Genomic DNA, 15,354 nt, shown 5'->3' on the forward strand with positions numbered 1-15,354 from the left:
CTCTTCAGCCAGCAGCAATGAGATTGCAGTATGCTCTGGGGAGTGCCATGCACCATCCTCAGGCCACACGAGTTCAGGGCCAGATGTTCAAATGGGACACAGACACCACTTTTTAAGACTTTCGGTTTCAACAGTGATCTTAAAAACACCGCAGGTCTTTGAAGTACACTTTCGAGATCCTGAGCACACTTTCAGGGGTTCATTCAGCCTTCTGCAGGGAACATGGTTCAGCTGCATGTCTGATGTTGCTTGCAGTTGAGACAGAGATGTCACTAGTACAGAGGCTAAAAAGAGCTGAAGTATGCAAAGAACCCTCAGATCCCTCCCTAAAGGGCTGATTTCGACTGACATGCAGATCTCTCTGGCTGAGCACTCCTTTGGTCAGAACAATGACAGCACAGCAGTCTGTGACATTTGTTTGCTCTAACAATAAGCCTTCCCACCACACAGCATCCCATCACAAACCTACCACAGAGCACCCTATGAAGCTGCTGTTTCTTGATAGCCACCTTAAACACAGGTGGCCAATACAGAATCTGAACACAACAGCTGCAACTACATAGAAACCCTTCTTTCTCTTCTGGGAAAAGTTGCTCCAAGACTTGCTTGACTTGCTCTAAAAGACACCTTGACAAGTTGCAACAGCTTCTAAGGAAGGACAATGGCTGTTCAGTTTGGTTGCTTTCCTCCCAAACTTCAGACTGACTACAAGGTTTCCAGTTTTCCACTCCAAAGGCAAGCACCTACACTAAAAAGTCTCCAAAACTGAATCCCTCTCTGGGTTTAGGATACTTAATGATTTCTGAAAAACACCACTGAATCAAACAGCCTTGTGTGGTTTAATGCCAAGAAGCCCTGTGGTCCCTGCACTAACCAAACTGCTCAAAATATACTGGCATTTGGCAATTTAAGATGGTTTGAATAGGTCTTTTCTCTTTATTTTTTTTAATAAGCTCTGCTACAGTAGTACTCATTTTACAAACACCTTCGGATTTCTGACACTGTGTCACATCTGGATTTACTTATGATGGATTACAGATCTGGTTTACAACATTTAACAGGCGTAGGAGCTTCCAAGCATTGTCCCATGACTTCGCGCAGCATTGCTGCAAATGCCACCGGGAGGGTGCCAAGTTCCACCAGCTGTGGGGACCCTCACTGGCTCCCACCAACGTGGCAGGTTCGTGCAGGTGAAGAAGCAAGTGTTAAGATGATCTGAAGAAACAATGCCATTATCTATCATCAAAACTTAATCCTTGGGTTTCTTCTCCCTAATCATAGTACAGAAAGGAGAAATCTGCGAGGCTGAGATTCGCAGTCCCAGATTTGTTTTTGCAGCACATGGAAAAGGGTTCTTCTTGATGATTAATTACCTTTTGCTGGGGATGACCACATTTAAAGTGTCTACTCTAATTCTTTCAGATCTGCCTTTGATAACAATGACCACTTTGTGTTGTTGACACAGCTGTGGTTTCTGGCAGAGACAGAGTTGGTCAGATCCACAACAGGCTTTTGAGATCTGGAAAAAGGAGGCATTGATTTTAAGGCCGTGCAAGTTTTTCTGTTTTAAAAAGCCTTGTGAATCTCACAGATCTCCTACTCAGGCCAGTAAAAACTGCTCAGCTCTAGGTACCTTGTGACATCAGGACACTTTTGGTTGGAAGATGCTTTCTAAAAGGTTGGCCTACAGTGCGTGGAACTGCATGCCAGGCAGCATCCCTTGGAAACAAAAGCAGCATCCAACCCGTGCCAGGGCCTCAACTGCCCCAGGACTAAAGCTTACAGTACAGGAGTGAACAAAAGCTAGGGAAGACTACACAGACCAACACAGTTTCCACAAAGTCATTCTCCTGGGTTGCAAGGCTATGTATACTCCAGTTTCCGTAACAACAGAGGAGAGACACCCCCACACTCAAAAACTAATAAACCAAATTCTTTCCTTTTCCGCTGCCAAGCTGTGGATTGACAGGTCTTTAAACACTCTGTGCTCATTCTAAAGATGGAAAAGACAACGTATTTCACTTGCTGTACACTTGTTAGATGCATTTTTTGGCTCAGCTTGAAAACATTTCACAGTTCACGCAGTATTTGGCAAGCAACCTTTCAACTTTCTTTTCCCACAGACTGATTTTACAGCAATTAAAAGATGTAAATAAATTTCATACATCATTTCTGTGTCACTCATACCCAGACACACCTTTACAAACACAGACAGACAGTTATTGATAGTGTCCGTATGAAGAACTGCAAAGATAAATGATAAATGTAATTTATTGCCCATTTTTCACCATGTCACCTGCACTCTTCCCGTTAATCCATCTCAGCTGGATTATTTCTAGCATTCCTAACCTCTGAGCAGTTTCCAACAGCTGCTTTTATCGTTTTTTCCTTCTCTTAAGCTATTTCTAAAAAAGCATTTCTTTTTTTCCTCTGAAACTGGCATTTTCACTCCTAAAGTAAATACTACTTAATATTCATTGAGTTCAATGTGTTCCTGTCCCAGGAAAAGTATCATTTTGACAGAAGATCCTGTATCTACAACATCATCAGCTTTTGAAACATGAACTGTCCACCAACGACCAAAAGAGACTGTTGATCTTAGCCAAGGCTCACCAATCCAGTCCATTCAAGTCACTGAACTGGACTAAAACACAATAGTTTATCTAATTTTGAGGCTTATTTTCTTTGTTTTCTGCTTTTCACACCTTTACAGTCCTTTGGGATAATTTCCAAGCTTCTGCTCCACAAAAATGAGCCAGAGAAACTTCATATTTTGTTATAGGAAAAGAAAAAGATGCTCCTGAAATTGCTCAGAGCAAGGTCTTCTCAGAAACATCAAATATTAAAAGTGTCATAGAGAGCTGGCAAATCTATGGTAAATATTTGAATCTGAGCCCTGTGGTCTAACAGACCCTCGAGCTTTTAAACACAACAATTCCTTTTTTTCATAGAAGAAAAAGCTATTTATGGTATTATTAGAGATTTTAGAATCTATGATTCTATAGCTCTCTCCCACTCTCTTTTACAGGCCTGTGCAGGTGGACTCATTGTTAAGGACCCTGGATATACTAACAAAGATACAGGAGTGGGAAAGAAAAACATCAAAACCCACCAAAATGCTTTCAATTAGAGATATTCTGTAACACACCCCATGTGTGTCACATAGGTGGTGTTGTGCTATCATATAAAGATGTGATAGGAAAAGATCTGGTAAATAAAGGTTCATTCTAAACTGATGCCTTAAAAAAAAACCCCAGAAGTTCCCTACTGTTTACTCATACCACCCAGCCCTCATGTTGAGATTACAATGTCATCTATGTCCTTAACAAATTTTCTCAGAATGTAAAATTTTTCCTACAGAAGAGGAGAAAAATATTTGAAAGCCTGTGATCATAAACTCTCACATAAATCATAGATGTTACATGGAAATACAGCGTTTGGATGAATTCTCTCATTTTCAATGCAAGTCTGAATGCTCTGCATGAAATGTGTGGTTTAAGTATCCAGAATACTAAGCCTCTATGCATATAGTGTATCAGTGATTCTAAAGAAGCAAATCTTCCCCTTTCTGACCCCAAGGCAGTTGCCAAAACCTGCAAGTAGCCAGTGCTCTCTAGATGCTACAGCTTCCCTCTCCCCAGCTTTCCTATTCCTGCAATGTGACTGCCTGAGCTCTGCTTACAGAGAGCCCTGGATCCGTGCAGAATGAATTTTTCCCCTTCACTTTCTTGTAGAAGGGGCCTCTTCATTCTTTGCCCCAGTGCTCAGTCCCAGAGCTGCAGGCTGCTGCCTGGAAGTTGTGAAAACAGACAGCTTAGGGGCATTGTACACTCCTGAAACCTGAGCGTGCTCTTAAGTGTCATTACTCATCCAGGCAGCTTTTCTTTCCCCAGCCTTGGCGAGCTTTCCTCCTGAATCCTCAAGTGCTTCAAGGGCTGGAGAGCTGCCAGCCACCAGCTGCACAAGATCTTAAAGAAACCTGGACCCATTTTTATAATTTAGGAGAGCAAACAAATAAATTTTTAAAAAATCAAATTGAGCGGATTCAAAACAGAAGGGGGAAATCCTCTGCCTCACTTCCCCTCATCGCATCCTTTGCTTTCATCTCCCATAAGAAAAACATCTTTAGAAACCAATATTAAAATACAAGCTGAAAATTTAAGAAGATTTTGTGACATCAGGGAGCAACTCAGAAGGGACAGTCATCTCTGCCCAAGGCTTGATCCCTGGAAATCCCAGCAACAGCTCAGCAGGGAACACTGCAGCATCATGGAGCAGAAGGAGGGATTTTGCTTCCTTAGCACTGGGATCTGCTCTGAAACTGTCTGGAGGAAGTGGAATTTGGTTCTCCTTGGGAATGAGAAGCAGCACACATTTTGCAAACTGCAAAAATGAAATTATAGTTCATGGCCTAAGTTCCCCATTCCTAGGAAGAACAGCCCTACTCACATCATGACCGAGTTGGAAAAGAGCAGAGAGGAAAAAGAACAAAGCAGAGAGATCAGTTACTGACTGCAGTCTTCCCAGCCTCCCTTCCTTGGCAGCATTTTCTTTAAGGAAATGCAAGAGGGTACCTGAGCTTGTCTGCGATAAAGATCACCCTCCTTTCCAGCAGCAGGGAGGCAAAGACTCTGCTCAGATGCCGCACGCTGAGGGATGTGAACAAGGACTCAAAATCAACGTGCTCAAGCCTGGAGTCAAGAGGCCGCCGAAGCTCAATGACCTGTTGGGGACAAAAAGACCACAAGTGAGCTTTTGCTGCCCACCCAGACTTGGCAAGCAAGGAGCCAACAGGTATTTTCACAGCAAACAGGCCTCACTGCCTGTTCTGGCAAACACCACACAGCGTTAAGTCCTCAAACACAGTCTGTCCAAAGACCTCCCATAAATCCTTCTTCCAGATGAAGACAACCCAGAGTCCACTCCAACAGGCACAGCACGAGATCAACCACAAGTTCTCCCTACTGGACTGAGGACAAGGAGCTCTTCATAAGGAGGAAAACCAGTTTGTGTCCAGCTAGGAGCGGCTTTCAGCCTTTCTGGCATTCAAGTAGCAGAATATCACGGAGCCTTTCAAATCTACAGTCTGATTTTACAGTTACAATTCTTTTTTTTTTTTTTTACTGCAAGAATCTGGATGCTTAACCTACTGACTATAAATTTTTTATATCAGTTACAGAAAAGAGCAGCCTCTGGGTATTTTTCTTTGTTCATATCTACTTAAATAATGTCTGTCACAGCACCTTAGCACTTCATACTCCTTATCTTACACAGATGCTTATCTAAATTGTTTTTGAAAGCCTCCAACACCACACATTTCATAAATCCCACAAGAAAATTACTCTAGTTCTGAACTACCCTCACCAACACCAAACCTGCAGCTGAAACATGTCAGCATCAAATTAGTTCAATTACTTGTTGTCACTCAGAACAATTGGTCACCTTCCTCTCTGTTGAAAGGTTATCACATGTCCTTCTTTGTCCTTTGTTTTCTATATTAAGCAAACAATTTTCTCAAGCTTTGCCAGTATTTTCTAGAACACTTAGTAAGCAGAACCACTCTTCTGGGGCTTTTTTCTAGTGGTTGCATTTTCTGGAAAATGGTACTCTGAATAAATTTTCACTGATGCTGGAAAGCAGAACAAATGCTTTTATTTATTACTGCTTTCATTTATTATTCATCACTTGAAATTGCTTTCACAATGAAGGAGTTTGTCTAAATAATGCCACACTGTTACTTTTGCTCACTTTATGGCCCACTATACCACCAGATCCTTCTCTGAAATACTGCTGTTCACTCAGTTACTATCCTGTCGTGTTAGACTACTCCTTTCTTCCTCCCAGCATTTTGTGCTTGACCATATTGAAGTTCACACCAAATCTTCAATCTACAGAATCACAGAATCATTTAGGTTGGAAAACACCTCTAAGATCAGTGAGTCCAATCTTTCACTGATCACCACCTTGTCAACTAGACCATGGCACTAAGTGCTACATCCAGGCATTTCTTGAACACTTGAACATGTTTCTGGAATTTAGGAGAGGTCATTTTGAATTTTAATCCCTTATTCTCCAGTGTACCTGCAACCCACCCCAATACTGTATTGTGTAAATGTGGAGTTTATTCCATCAACCAGATTATTAATGAAACATCAAGGATCCTAGACACAAACCAGCCAAAACATTCTCACAGCCTGACAGCACATCACTGGGACTCTGCTCCTCGAGTGCACATTTTTAACCAGCTGTGCATGTGCTGTGCAGTAATTTCATTTAGTTGGGACTGTTTTCAGTTGGGTTGAGGAGAATGCCCTCATGTAGTGCTGTGCTGAAAGCCCTCAAACACAATCTTTATCAACTTGCTCACTGTCCTCCCTCTCCCATTTAAGGCATACACACCCAAAACAAAGTGTGCCCAAAACTACATTCAATTTGTCTCCCCCCATCCTCCCACAGTCCTTCAATGCCATGCGCAAAACCCCTCCCACCGTCCTCACACCACATTGTGTGAGATGCAACCTCCATGCTCTGAAAACATCATTCTGAAAGGCTGCAGCATTAGTCTGGTGTGGTTTCAGGTAGTTTTTGACCAGAACCCCACAACCTGTTCCATATGAACAGGTGTTCTGTATAAAGGATGCTGAAGTGCATGCTATGAACCTCTCACGGTCCCAACTTCAGTCACCAGTCCTTCACTATTTGCTGGCCTGTTTCCCTCTCTCTAGGATGGGGTCTTTACCTCTGTTCCTGAGCCTGGCAAGAAGTTCTTGACTGTAATTGTCCGGCCCAAAGCTGGGAATGGTGCCTCCATGACACTCCTCATGAGAGGCTGCACCAGGGCTGGGGAAATGCCCCGTCTCTTCTCAACCTCATCCAAGATCTGAAATAAAGGCATGAAGACACAAAAACATGTAAATCAGGAAGAGGGAGGTAACACCAGGAATGAAGTGTACTGGCATCTATGTTCTCTCTCTAATCCAGCATCGCCGTGGAGCCTTGAATCATAAGGAAGAAGGTAAAAGGTATAGCTGAAGACCCTTAACTTCCTTTAGCAAGAGAAATGCAGCTCCAGTGAGGTCACTGGAAAGCTTACAAACTGTGAACTCCCCACCACACTCAGTCAGGACTCCACCTTTTAATCTCTCTTGCATTCTGGTAGTTCTGCTAAAGGAAGAAGGCAAGAGCTAACAATCTAGTCTTCCTATTAACTGTGTTTTTCCTAGGTTCTGGAATTAGCATGTGGTTGCCTCGCTAACTGCATTTCAGGCCTTTTCTTCAGCCATCAGCTTCCCTACTCTTCTGACGTCAGCTTCACTTTTAGGTCCCTCTTGACATACAGCACAAATTCCCCCTCTCTCTTCCCACTCACCTTAGAGAAGAGGTTGAAGCATCCAAGGCGACTCACAATGCAGTAAACTTCTGGGAGACGCTTCCCTTTCCCACTGGGCTTTCAAGACAAACACAAACACACACAGAGAAAAAAACCACCAAGAAAATGTCAGAGTAATAACTACTGCAAAGATAGAGTGACCAGTCTCTTAGTTCTGCATCTCACTGGCTGGCTCAGAAACTGGCAGACATGTGACAGTATGGTGATGATGGCAACCTGGCTCAAACCCTGGTACGCTGGAAACAGCGTGGAGAAATGGGCACAACCACAATATGGTCCCAACCTGCCTAAATTCAATGACAAAGGCAGGGCAGACTGCTCTACAGAAACAACTCTGAGCCTATGGGACCAGCACAGGGTTAGACAACTGTCCAATAGCTATCCAAACCTAAGGGATACAGAGCCTGTCTTCAGCTTAGTGGTGAAACAACAACCCACGGTCATAATGTTAAGTGCTGGTGTAAGAAAAATGCAAGAGAGCTATGCCTGGAGAGGAGGATGGTACTCAGAGAGGCACTTTGACACTGAACAGAAGAGAGCAAAGCTGCTCTGCTGCTGCTCTTTCTTTCCACACTGAAAGAGAAGAGCAGCAGCTTTCCACTTTCCAAAATAGATGCCAGTAACATCAACCCCACAGAAGGCTGCATCTCTAGGAAAAGATAAAAACCCAGGGATAATTACCAGCAGCCTCCTACAGTATCCAAATCGCCTGCTTCCATCTTCCCCCGTCAGGACAAATGAGAATGTTTCACTGCAGAAAAAGAAATCAGAATGACAAGATACCCATTACCCACATTAACAGTCTCTGACATACAAACCCAATAAACCCAAAATATTCCTGCATTTCCAATACACTCCTCTCAGGGTTCTGCCCAATTTTCTACTGTAACAGCTCTTGTACTTAAGTAGGTTGATAGATAAACCCGTTTCTCCTGAATCAGGATGTAAAGTACAGTACCTACCTGGCAAACTGATGGATGGGGGCCCAGTCCTTTGCATCAGGGAAGCAAAACTGGGGAATAGCTTTCAACTGATCTTCTGCCTCACGCATGAATTTGAACGAGCGCTCAAGCTAGCAGAACAGAGAGAAGGAATGTTTCCAATTAGTCATGAGGGGATGGAATGACTTCAAATATTTTTCCTGTGACAAATGAAGAGGTGATGACAGAAGCTAAGCTTCTGCCTGGAAGATATTAAAATTTCTGTGATTCTGGCTCACCTAATCTTTAGATATCTTAAGGTACCTCTGTGCCCCCAATTCCACCAAGCCCCGCATCTGCAGCACCTGCCCCTGCTATATTGTGCCTCTAATCTGCAACACAACTTCCAGCAAGTGGAGAGAGAACTGAAGTCTGAGGGGAGCTCTGGTTACATCCCATTTACAAATACGCTGTCACACTGGCTCTGTTTCTCCCACTCCTCGTTCCCTATATTGAGACAGCCTATTGACAAAAGCTGTGCCTTCCCTTTAAGAACACGTGTCTTCTCCCAACCATCAGTTTTCTTTAAAGAGAAAAGGGGGAGAAAGGGAATAGCTACATAAAAGTCATAGCCAAGGGCAGGAAAAGATCTAAATCAGCTGCTCTTTCATCAGTGAAGGATATTATGACAATTCTATGGTGGTGACTGCAGCTCCTCTATCTTCAGCCTCACTGAACACTGACAGAGCAGAGGGGTTACTAATATAACATGTAGTCAACAGGGAAGCTGCAGCTTCTCCAGCTGTGCAAGTGCATCAGGCAATCCAAGACACATCAGCCAGACCTTCCCGACGGGCAGCGCACCTTCAGTGGGAACTGCTGGGTAACCTCAGGGACATAGGCAGCCCCAGCCTGCTTCTTGTGCAGTGACACCACGACGAAGTACTCGAACAGTTGCCTCTCTTGATACTCAATCAAGTCCCGTTCCAAGGTTTGGTACCGCGGGGTTTGCTTCAGGCGAGACTTCACATGCACCAGGCGCTGGCTGTGAGCTACGAAAAATAAAGATTGGACACTGTGACTTTGTCTGGCTTTTTGCACAGAGCATCAACTGAGACTGAGGGATAGACTTGAAATCACCTCACTGCCTTTGCTTTGTCAATGGCTGAGTAAGATGTGGGAACCATTTGGAAGATGCAATACAAATATCATCAGAGACGGGCCATAATCTTGTGCCATCCCCCTGAAGAGCTTTGGCAGCAGAAGGATTTCATGGATAGCTTCTACAGCTGAAGACAACCCAAACTGATTTCCATATGGGACATGATGTAACAGATAATGTCTGGCCATTCATCCTAGCACTCATTTATGCAGTTTTTTAAGCCAGCACAGTTAGGTGATTGATCACCTTTGCTCAGAGGAGGCTGTGGGTAGCAATCCCCACAGTTTTACAAGAACAGCACTTGGGTCAGGCTAGAGCTGTGCTGTCTGAGTAATGCTGGGAACTCCCAGCTTCAATACACCAGATGGGCTGTAGGTTGACAACAAAAGAACATGAAGAGAGGTGCAAATGAAAAATGCTGGCTCATGCCAGTTCTTCCTGTGCCTAAAACTAATCTCTCAGGGCCATGCTTCTACAAGTTCACCCAAGACAAAGGGAAAACAAGAAAAACTGCTAAGCAAGCTGTAACTGCAACACACACATGAGCCATGGGACAATAAACATTCCAGCATGGAAAGTAATGAAAAGCTGCCTGCTGAGAAGAGACCAGATGAGATTCCCTGAGACCATCCCCCTGCTTTGTTTTACAGTTGCATCCCAAATTAAATCTCCATGATGTCTCCCTTACCCCTACTACAAAAGAAAGAAAGAATTAACTACAAGCACAGACTACAGCACACTCTCACAACTTTGCTTTTTGTGAAGGCGGGTGGCAATGCAACATTTTGACAGCAAGAACAACCACAGGGATACTGCAGGAACTCCAAAGACATAAGATGTCTGCTTGGGAGACAGGGCTTCCTGAGAGATAGTATATAGATAAAGTATATAGACACTTGATCTTTTGTCTGGTAAAATGCCACTTGTGGACTATTCCAGACTATTCCAGACAGTACAATTTAAAGCAATCTTGAGGTGCCTCTTAAATCAGAAAATGTAACAAACCCTGGACAGTTAAAGCCTTGGAAAGATGGCTTAGACTCCTTTCTCTTGTCACCTATTATGTTATTTGCTCTAAGGCTGCAAATCTTCAAAAGTTTTCAGAAGTGGTTTCTGTTTCACCAGGGACTTCAAAAGGAGCAGTGTCACAGCAATGCTGAGTGTTTCTGAAAAGCTTGCTCAAGATCCTCATTGTTTATATTCTGTGCAATCTACTAAAGATAGCAGAATTTTACTGCTGTCATCACAGCAGAGTTTGCCTTCAAAGATTTTTCCTTCCCAAGGGTCAGCACTTCTGGCTCTGACACTCAGTCTTATGATTTACTGTGCCTCAGATGATGTACAGTGACTCTCCAAGCAGAGGTAACTGGCTGGTGTGATTGGCCCATTACATAAAACACACGAAGTTCCCAATACAAGAGACTCGCTAAATCATCTTGCTTTTCTCTTTAAAAATAGGAAAGTCAACAGTTCAACAAGGCATAAAGCAAAATACAGGTGTACTTAGAGCAAACAGCAAGTGCCAGAGCTCCTATTCACACTTAGGTAGACTTGCACAGCCATTCAACCCCAGGTATGGATCTGGATATTGTTCAGAGTTCTGTGCTCTTGGATTTGAGGTGACTTAATTCCCAGCCACAGTCACCGTGAAACACAGGACGATGCATGTGATTCACTATGGCAACCAGTAACAGACAAGAGTTTGAGTCTTCCTGGCCACATCTACATTGTCTTTCTCAGCTAAATCTGAACATGGTCTATACTTCACCATATCATGTTTCGAGACAGTTGTGAATGTAATTTCTATGCAATCTGGGCACAAACTCTGTCTCCCTGCCTCCAGGCAAGCCCAAGAACCTGTCAAAAGGTAGGTGGTGGCAGCAACTTTCAGCTTGATCTTACTAATTTAGCAATACAGATAAAAGACTTCCCAATGCAGATGAGAGCAAGAGCATACAGCAGTTCTTGTGTGGGATGCTGTGTTCATAAAAGGGAGCTCAGTCTGAGGTTTCTTTTCTAAAAGCCTGAAAGAGAGTAAGGACGAGCACTCCTAAACACAATGCACTGTGGTTGACACAGAGCCCAACAGCTGCTTACACCTGTCTTTTCAGCTTGGGTACTGACCTGCTATCCAGATCAGGTGTGCCTGTGAGTCAGGAAACTTTAGAATCTGAGGGAGTTTCCATCTCACATTCTAACTCTAACAGCACTTTGAATTTGCCACTCGAATTCCCATAAGATTGTAATGTCCCCAGCATGTCCTGGGGCTGATTACCAGTACAAGAAGGTTTCAGGAGACTAGGATGGAGATTGGTACACTAAATAGCTCTACCAGAGTGAAGCAAGCCAGTTCAGGAGAATTTAACTAGCAATAAATTATATAGTGCAATTCTCTTTTCCTTGCCAGCCAGTGTGGCTGGTGGCTTTTCTCCCTTGGTAAACATGTGATGGGTTTCTGAACACCCAGTCCCATACAACACTGCTGCTGTCAGCCTGGTCACTCATTTCTGACTCTGAACTTAGAGAAACCTCACTGACTACAAAACTCAGTGCAAAGAGCCTTGATGGGAGTTGGAACAGATGTTTGGTTTGGGCACCTACAGCCCTTTTCCCATGGATTTTCTTCTGCAGTATTGAGATCTTTGTCTTCTCACTGTGTTCTATGCAGAAACAAGCTCCTTCTCCAAAGGCAGAACACAAATGAGAGACCTCATCCCAGGAGGTCAGAGCACAATTTGTCAGGAGCCATTTGCTCCCTTCACACATTTGCCTTACCTTTCAGCTTCTCTTCAGTATCACTGTCTGATTCACTGTTTTCATCTGTAACTAGGAAAAAAAGAAAGGGGAAGACGAATTAAATAAAATCTGCTTATAACTGTGTGTTTCTTATCACTGGCATGAGAAAGCCAGGTCTGGCAGCTTCAGAGGGAAGACAGTATAGGTCCCAAGGTTCTTGTTCTTTTCAAGGGTGCACATACCCACAGACATTTAGCTTACCCACCTTGCTATCTTCCCATTCATTCAGGGAAAAAACCACCCAAACACCAAACAAACAACAAAATAATTTTGCACAGCCATAAGAGTTGCATAAAGAATAAAATGCCAAGGCAGTGTTTTATCCAAGTCTGTATAAGCACAACACCAAGGTAAAATACTGATTAATATGCAGTAGTTCATGGGACAAGGGACAAAAACAAGAAAAGAAACAAAAAACCCCACTATCAGATTGAATCTGACTCAGGGCCTATATGGTCCAATAGTTTATTCTGTCAATGAGAGAGGGGTATAAAAAGTCTGAGATGCTTCCCCTGAAATTTCATATAAACACACCCATCCACCCTGTGGGTGTCTAGTCTTTATAAAATAGGATAAACAGTAAAAATTAATTATGGAAAACAAATAGAGCTGGTGGTCACCTTTTGCTGGAAACTGGAGTGTTTTGGAAAGAAACAGTGTGTTGGAAAGACCTAATTTTAATTTTTACAGAGATAAGACGTTTAAAAGTAATTGCTCTGAAGTATCTAAACGCTTTAGGCAAGCTGTTAACTGACAGTGGGAGGCTGAAAGTCTCAATCCTGCTATGATGGCAACAGTCCTACAGTCAACTCTCAAAACTCTGACTCCTAACTGAGGCTATTTGTTTATTAGGATGGAGAAGAAATAGGACTGTTTCAAAATCTACTGTCTTCTGTTGGACAGTTCACTGAAGTGACACATTCCTGCAAAATATTTTGATCTCAACAAATCAGACTTTTTGGACAGAACATTCCTCTCCAAAGCTTCCAGCCTATTCCAGAAATAAACATCAAAAAGGGGGGACATGTTTGGTGCGACCTATAAGGTTATCATGCAAAGCCATGGAATGAAAATGAAGCAAGAAAATCAAAAATCTTCCATTTTAATCAAAGTCTTAATTGGCAGAGGAACAGCTCTCATCTTACAAAAAAAAGAGAGGAAACTCCAACTCAGTTTGGACCGGAAGAAGCGCTAGCAATCGTCACATAAATCACAAAGCCAGCCCAAAGTGTAAGACAAGTTCTCAAAAAGTCTTAGATGTATCATGATTCAAAGTTCCTTTACCTTTCCCTGAATTGCTCTCTGTAGACTGCGACAGTCTCTTGACACGTTTCTTTCCCCTCCGTGCCTCATAAATGGCATTGATTTTCAACACAAGCTGCTCAGCAAACACACAAACAAACAAGGTTATTTTCCTCTGCAGTCAATAAAGTAAGTTAGAATTTCATGCAAAGTGCTCTGTTTTTCCCAACTTTGGCCATATTGAAAGTCTTCCCTCGATGGCCCAGAGCTCACAGTCACCAGGGTCCATCCTGTGCTGCCAGTGGCCACACTCACTCTGGTACAGAAGCGGGTACAGCAGGAGCCCAAGGTAACAAGCCCTGATGAAAGGTCATGTTTTAGTGCCTTCCACACTGTGGCCACATGAGCTTGACAGTGTCCACCTCTTCATACTGTGATCCACACTCCAAGGACCAGAGGTTCCCTTGGAAACCTGTCCTGGTCTGCAGGTTTGGAAGCAGAAAACTGGCTGGAGGATGACTGAAGAAACTGAGATGGGTGGCGGTCAGCAATGCTGAAGTATTTTATACCAGTGGTTTTCTTTGCAAATCCTTTAATCCCTGGCCTCCCAGCTGACCAGGAGAGAGGATGTTAGTGTTGGGCATAGCTGGGCTCAGTGGCTCATTCAGTGCCTCTGGTCTCTGTTCATTCCTGAAGGGAAGGGGAATTGCAGCAGAACCATGCCGGGATTCCCCAAGAAGATCTGCTTCCTTGGCAAGGTCCCAGGCAGGAGCAGGAGGCTACAGCTTTCAGATTTATTTCAGAAAGTCTGTGATCCCTGCACACATGTCCTGAGACCTCAAGGTAAGACAGGCCCACCACATACTATAGGGAGCTCTGAATCCGAATATTTAAGTGTGAGGCAGGATAATCTGATGTGGAAGTAGAGCCTCCATCTAGATGACCAGCTCAAGTCTCAGGTCGATGTTATCACTGGTCACAGCAAACCTCAGTTCTGAGCTTGGTCTGCAAGACTGCTCAGTGGCACAGTCTGGTAAGTAAATCCTTGTAATCTTCTTTTCAATTGACATAAAAGTCACACATTGTGAACACACCGATAGAGCTCAAGCACCTGCACAGGTGTGTAGGCATATTGGGAAGGAAAACCTGAGACATTTGCAGTCTTTGGCTCATTTCTGAAGGGCTGAGGTATACAGAGAGGGCATTCAAAAATCAGGTATGCAAACATGAACACAGATCTGGCAACCAGGACACAAAGACCATATACAAACACATCCCTTTTTCCCCAAATGAAAACTCTGGATTTGGAAAAAGATCACCACAGACAAACTCTGGTAGCCTCTGCTTGTCCAGCAAAGACTGGGATAAGCAACTGTGTTTTTATAACTGTGTCTTTGAAACATTCAATAGATAGACTGCTGCCAAACCTCATTTGGACTGAATACAAATCCTGCCAGATTTGAAAGAAAATAAAATTGAAACAGAGTCATACTGTATCTAAATATGAAGTAGGAAACACCGCTGCAGAAAATGTTCGTAGACAAGTCCTTTTGTCACTCAAATGTCAGTATGTTCATTGCTCACCTCCAGTCACACCTTATCTTGAATTAGAAACAGCCAGTGCATGAATCAGACCGAGTAAAGAACAACAGATTTTGAGGAGGAAACAAACATACAACACACAGACAATTTCTGACTGTCCTATCCAGGAAGCACAGAGGGAAGTATGATGGGTATGTCTTCTGCAAAAATATTAGCTGCTTTTTTCCCCTCTAATATACTTCCATTTTTATCCCAAAATTACAATCCTTTTTTTTTTTTTTTTTTTTTGCTTATTATTTTAT

At 43.2% G+C, this 15,354-nt stretch overlaps 1 protein-coding gene across 1 annotated transcript in view; it reads right to left on the reverse strand.

Annotated features, from left to right (window-relative positions):
* DENND2A (DENN domain containing 2A) overlaps positions 1 to 15,354 on the reverse strand; it is a 57,642-nt gene that overhangs the window by 9,830 nt on the left and 32,458 nt on the right. Inside the window, exons 7-14 of the mRNA XM_051784023.1 lie at positions 13,553 to 13,646; positions 12,248 to 12,298; positions 9,175 to 9,362; positions 8,353 to 8,462; positions 8,072 to 8,141; positions 7,370 to 7,447; positions 6,740 to 6,880; positions 4,575 to 4,723 (exon numbers count right to left, since the gene is read on the reverse strand). Of these exons, the coding sequence (XP_051639983.1) occupies positions 4,575 to 4,723; positions 6,740 to 6,880; positions 7,370 to 7,447; positions 8,072 to 8,141; positions 8,353 to 8,462; positions 9,175 to 9,362; positions 12,248 to 12,298; positions 13,553 to 13,646 (881 nt within the window). The remainder of the gene's footprint in view (positions 1 to 4,574; positions 4,724 to 6,739; positions 6,881 to 7,369; positions 7,448 to 8,071; positions 8,142 to 8,352; positions 8,463 to 9,174; positions 9,363 to 12,247; positions 12,299 to 13,552; positions 13,647 to 15,354) is intronic.

The sequence above is a fragment of the Manacus candei genome, unplaced genomic scaffold, assembly GCF_025592945.1.
Source record: "Manacus candei isolate 608988 ecotype Guabito, Panama unplaced genomic scaffold, ASM2559294v1 h1tg000018l, whole genome shotgun sequence".
NCBI lineage: Eukaryota > Metazoa > Chordata > Aves > Passeriformes > Pipridae > Manacus > Manacus candei.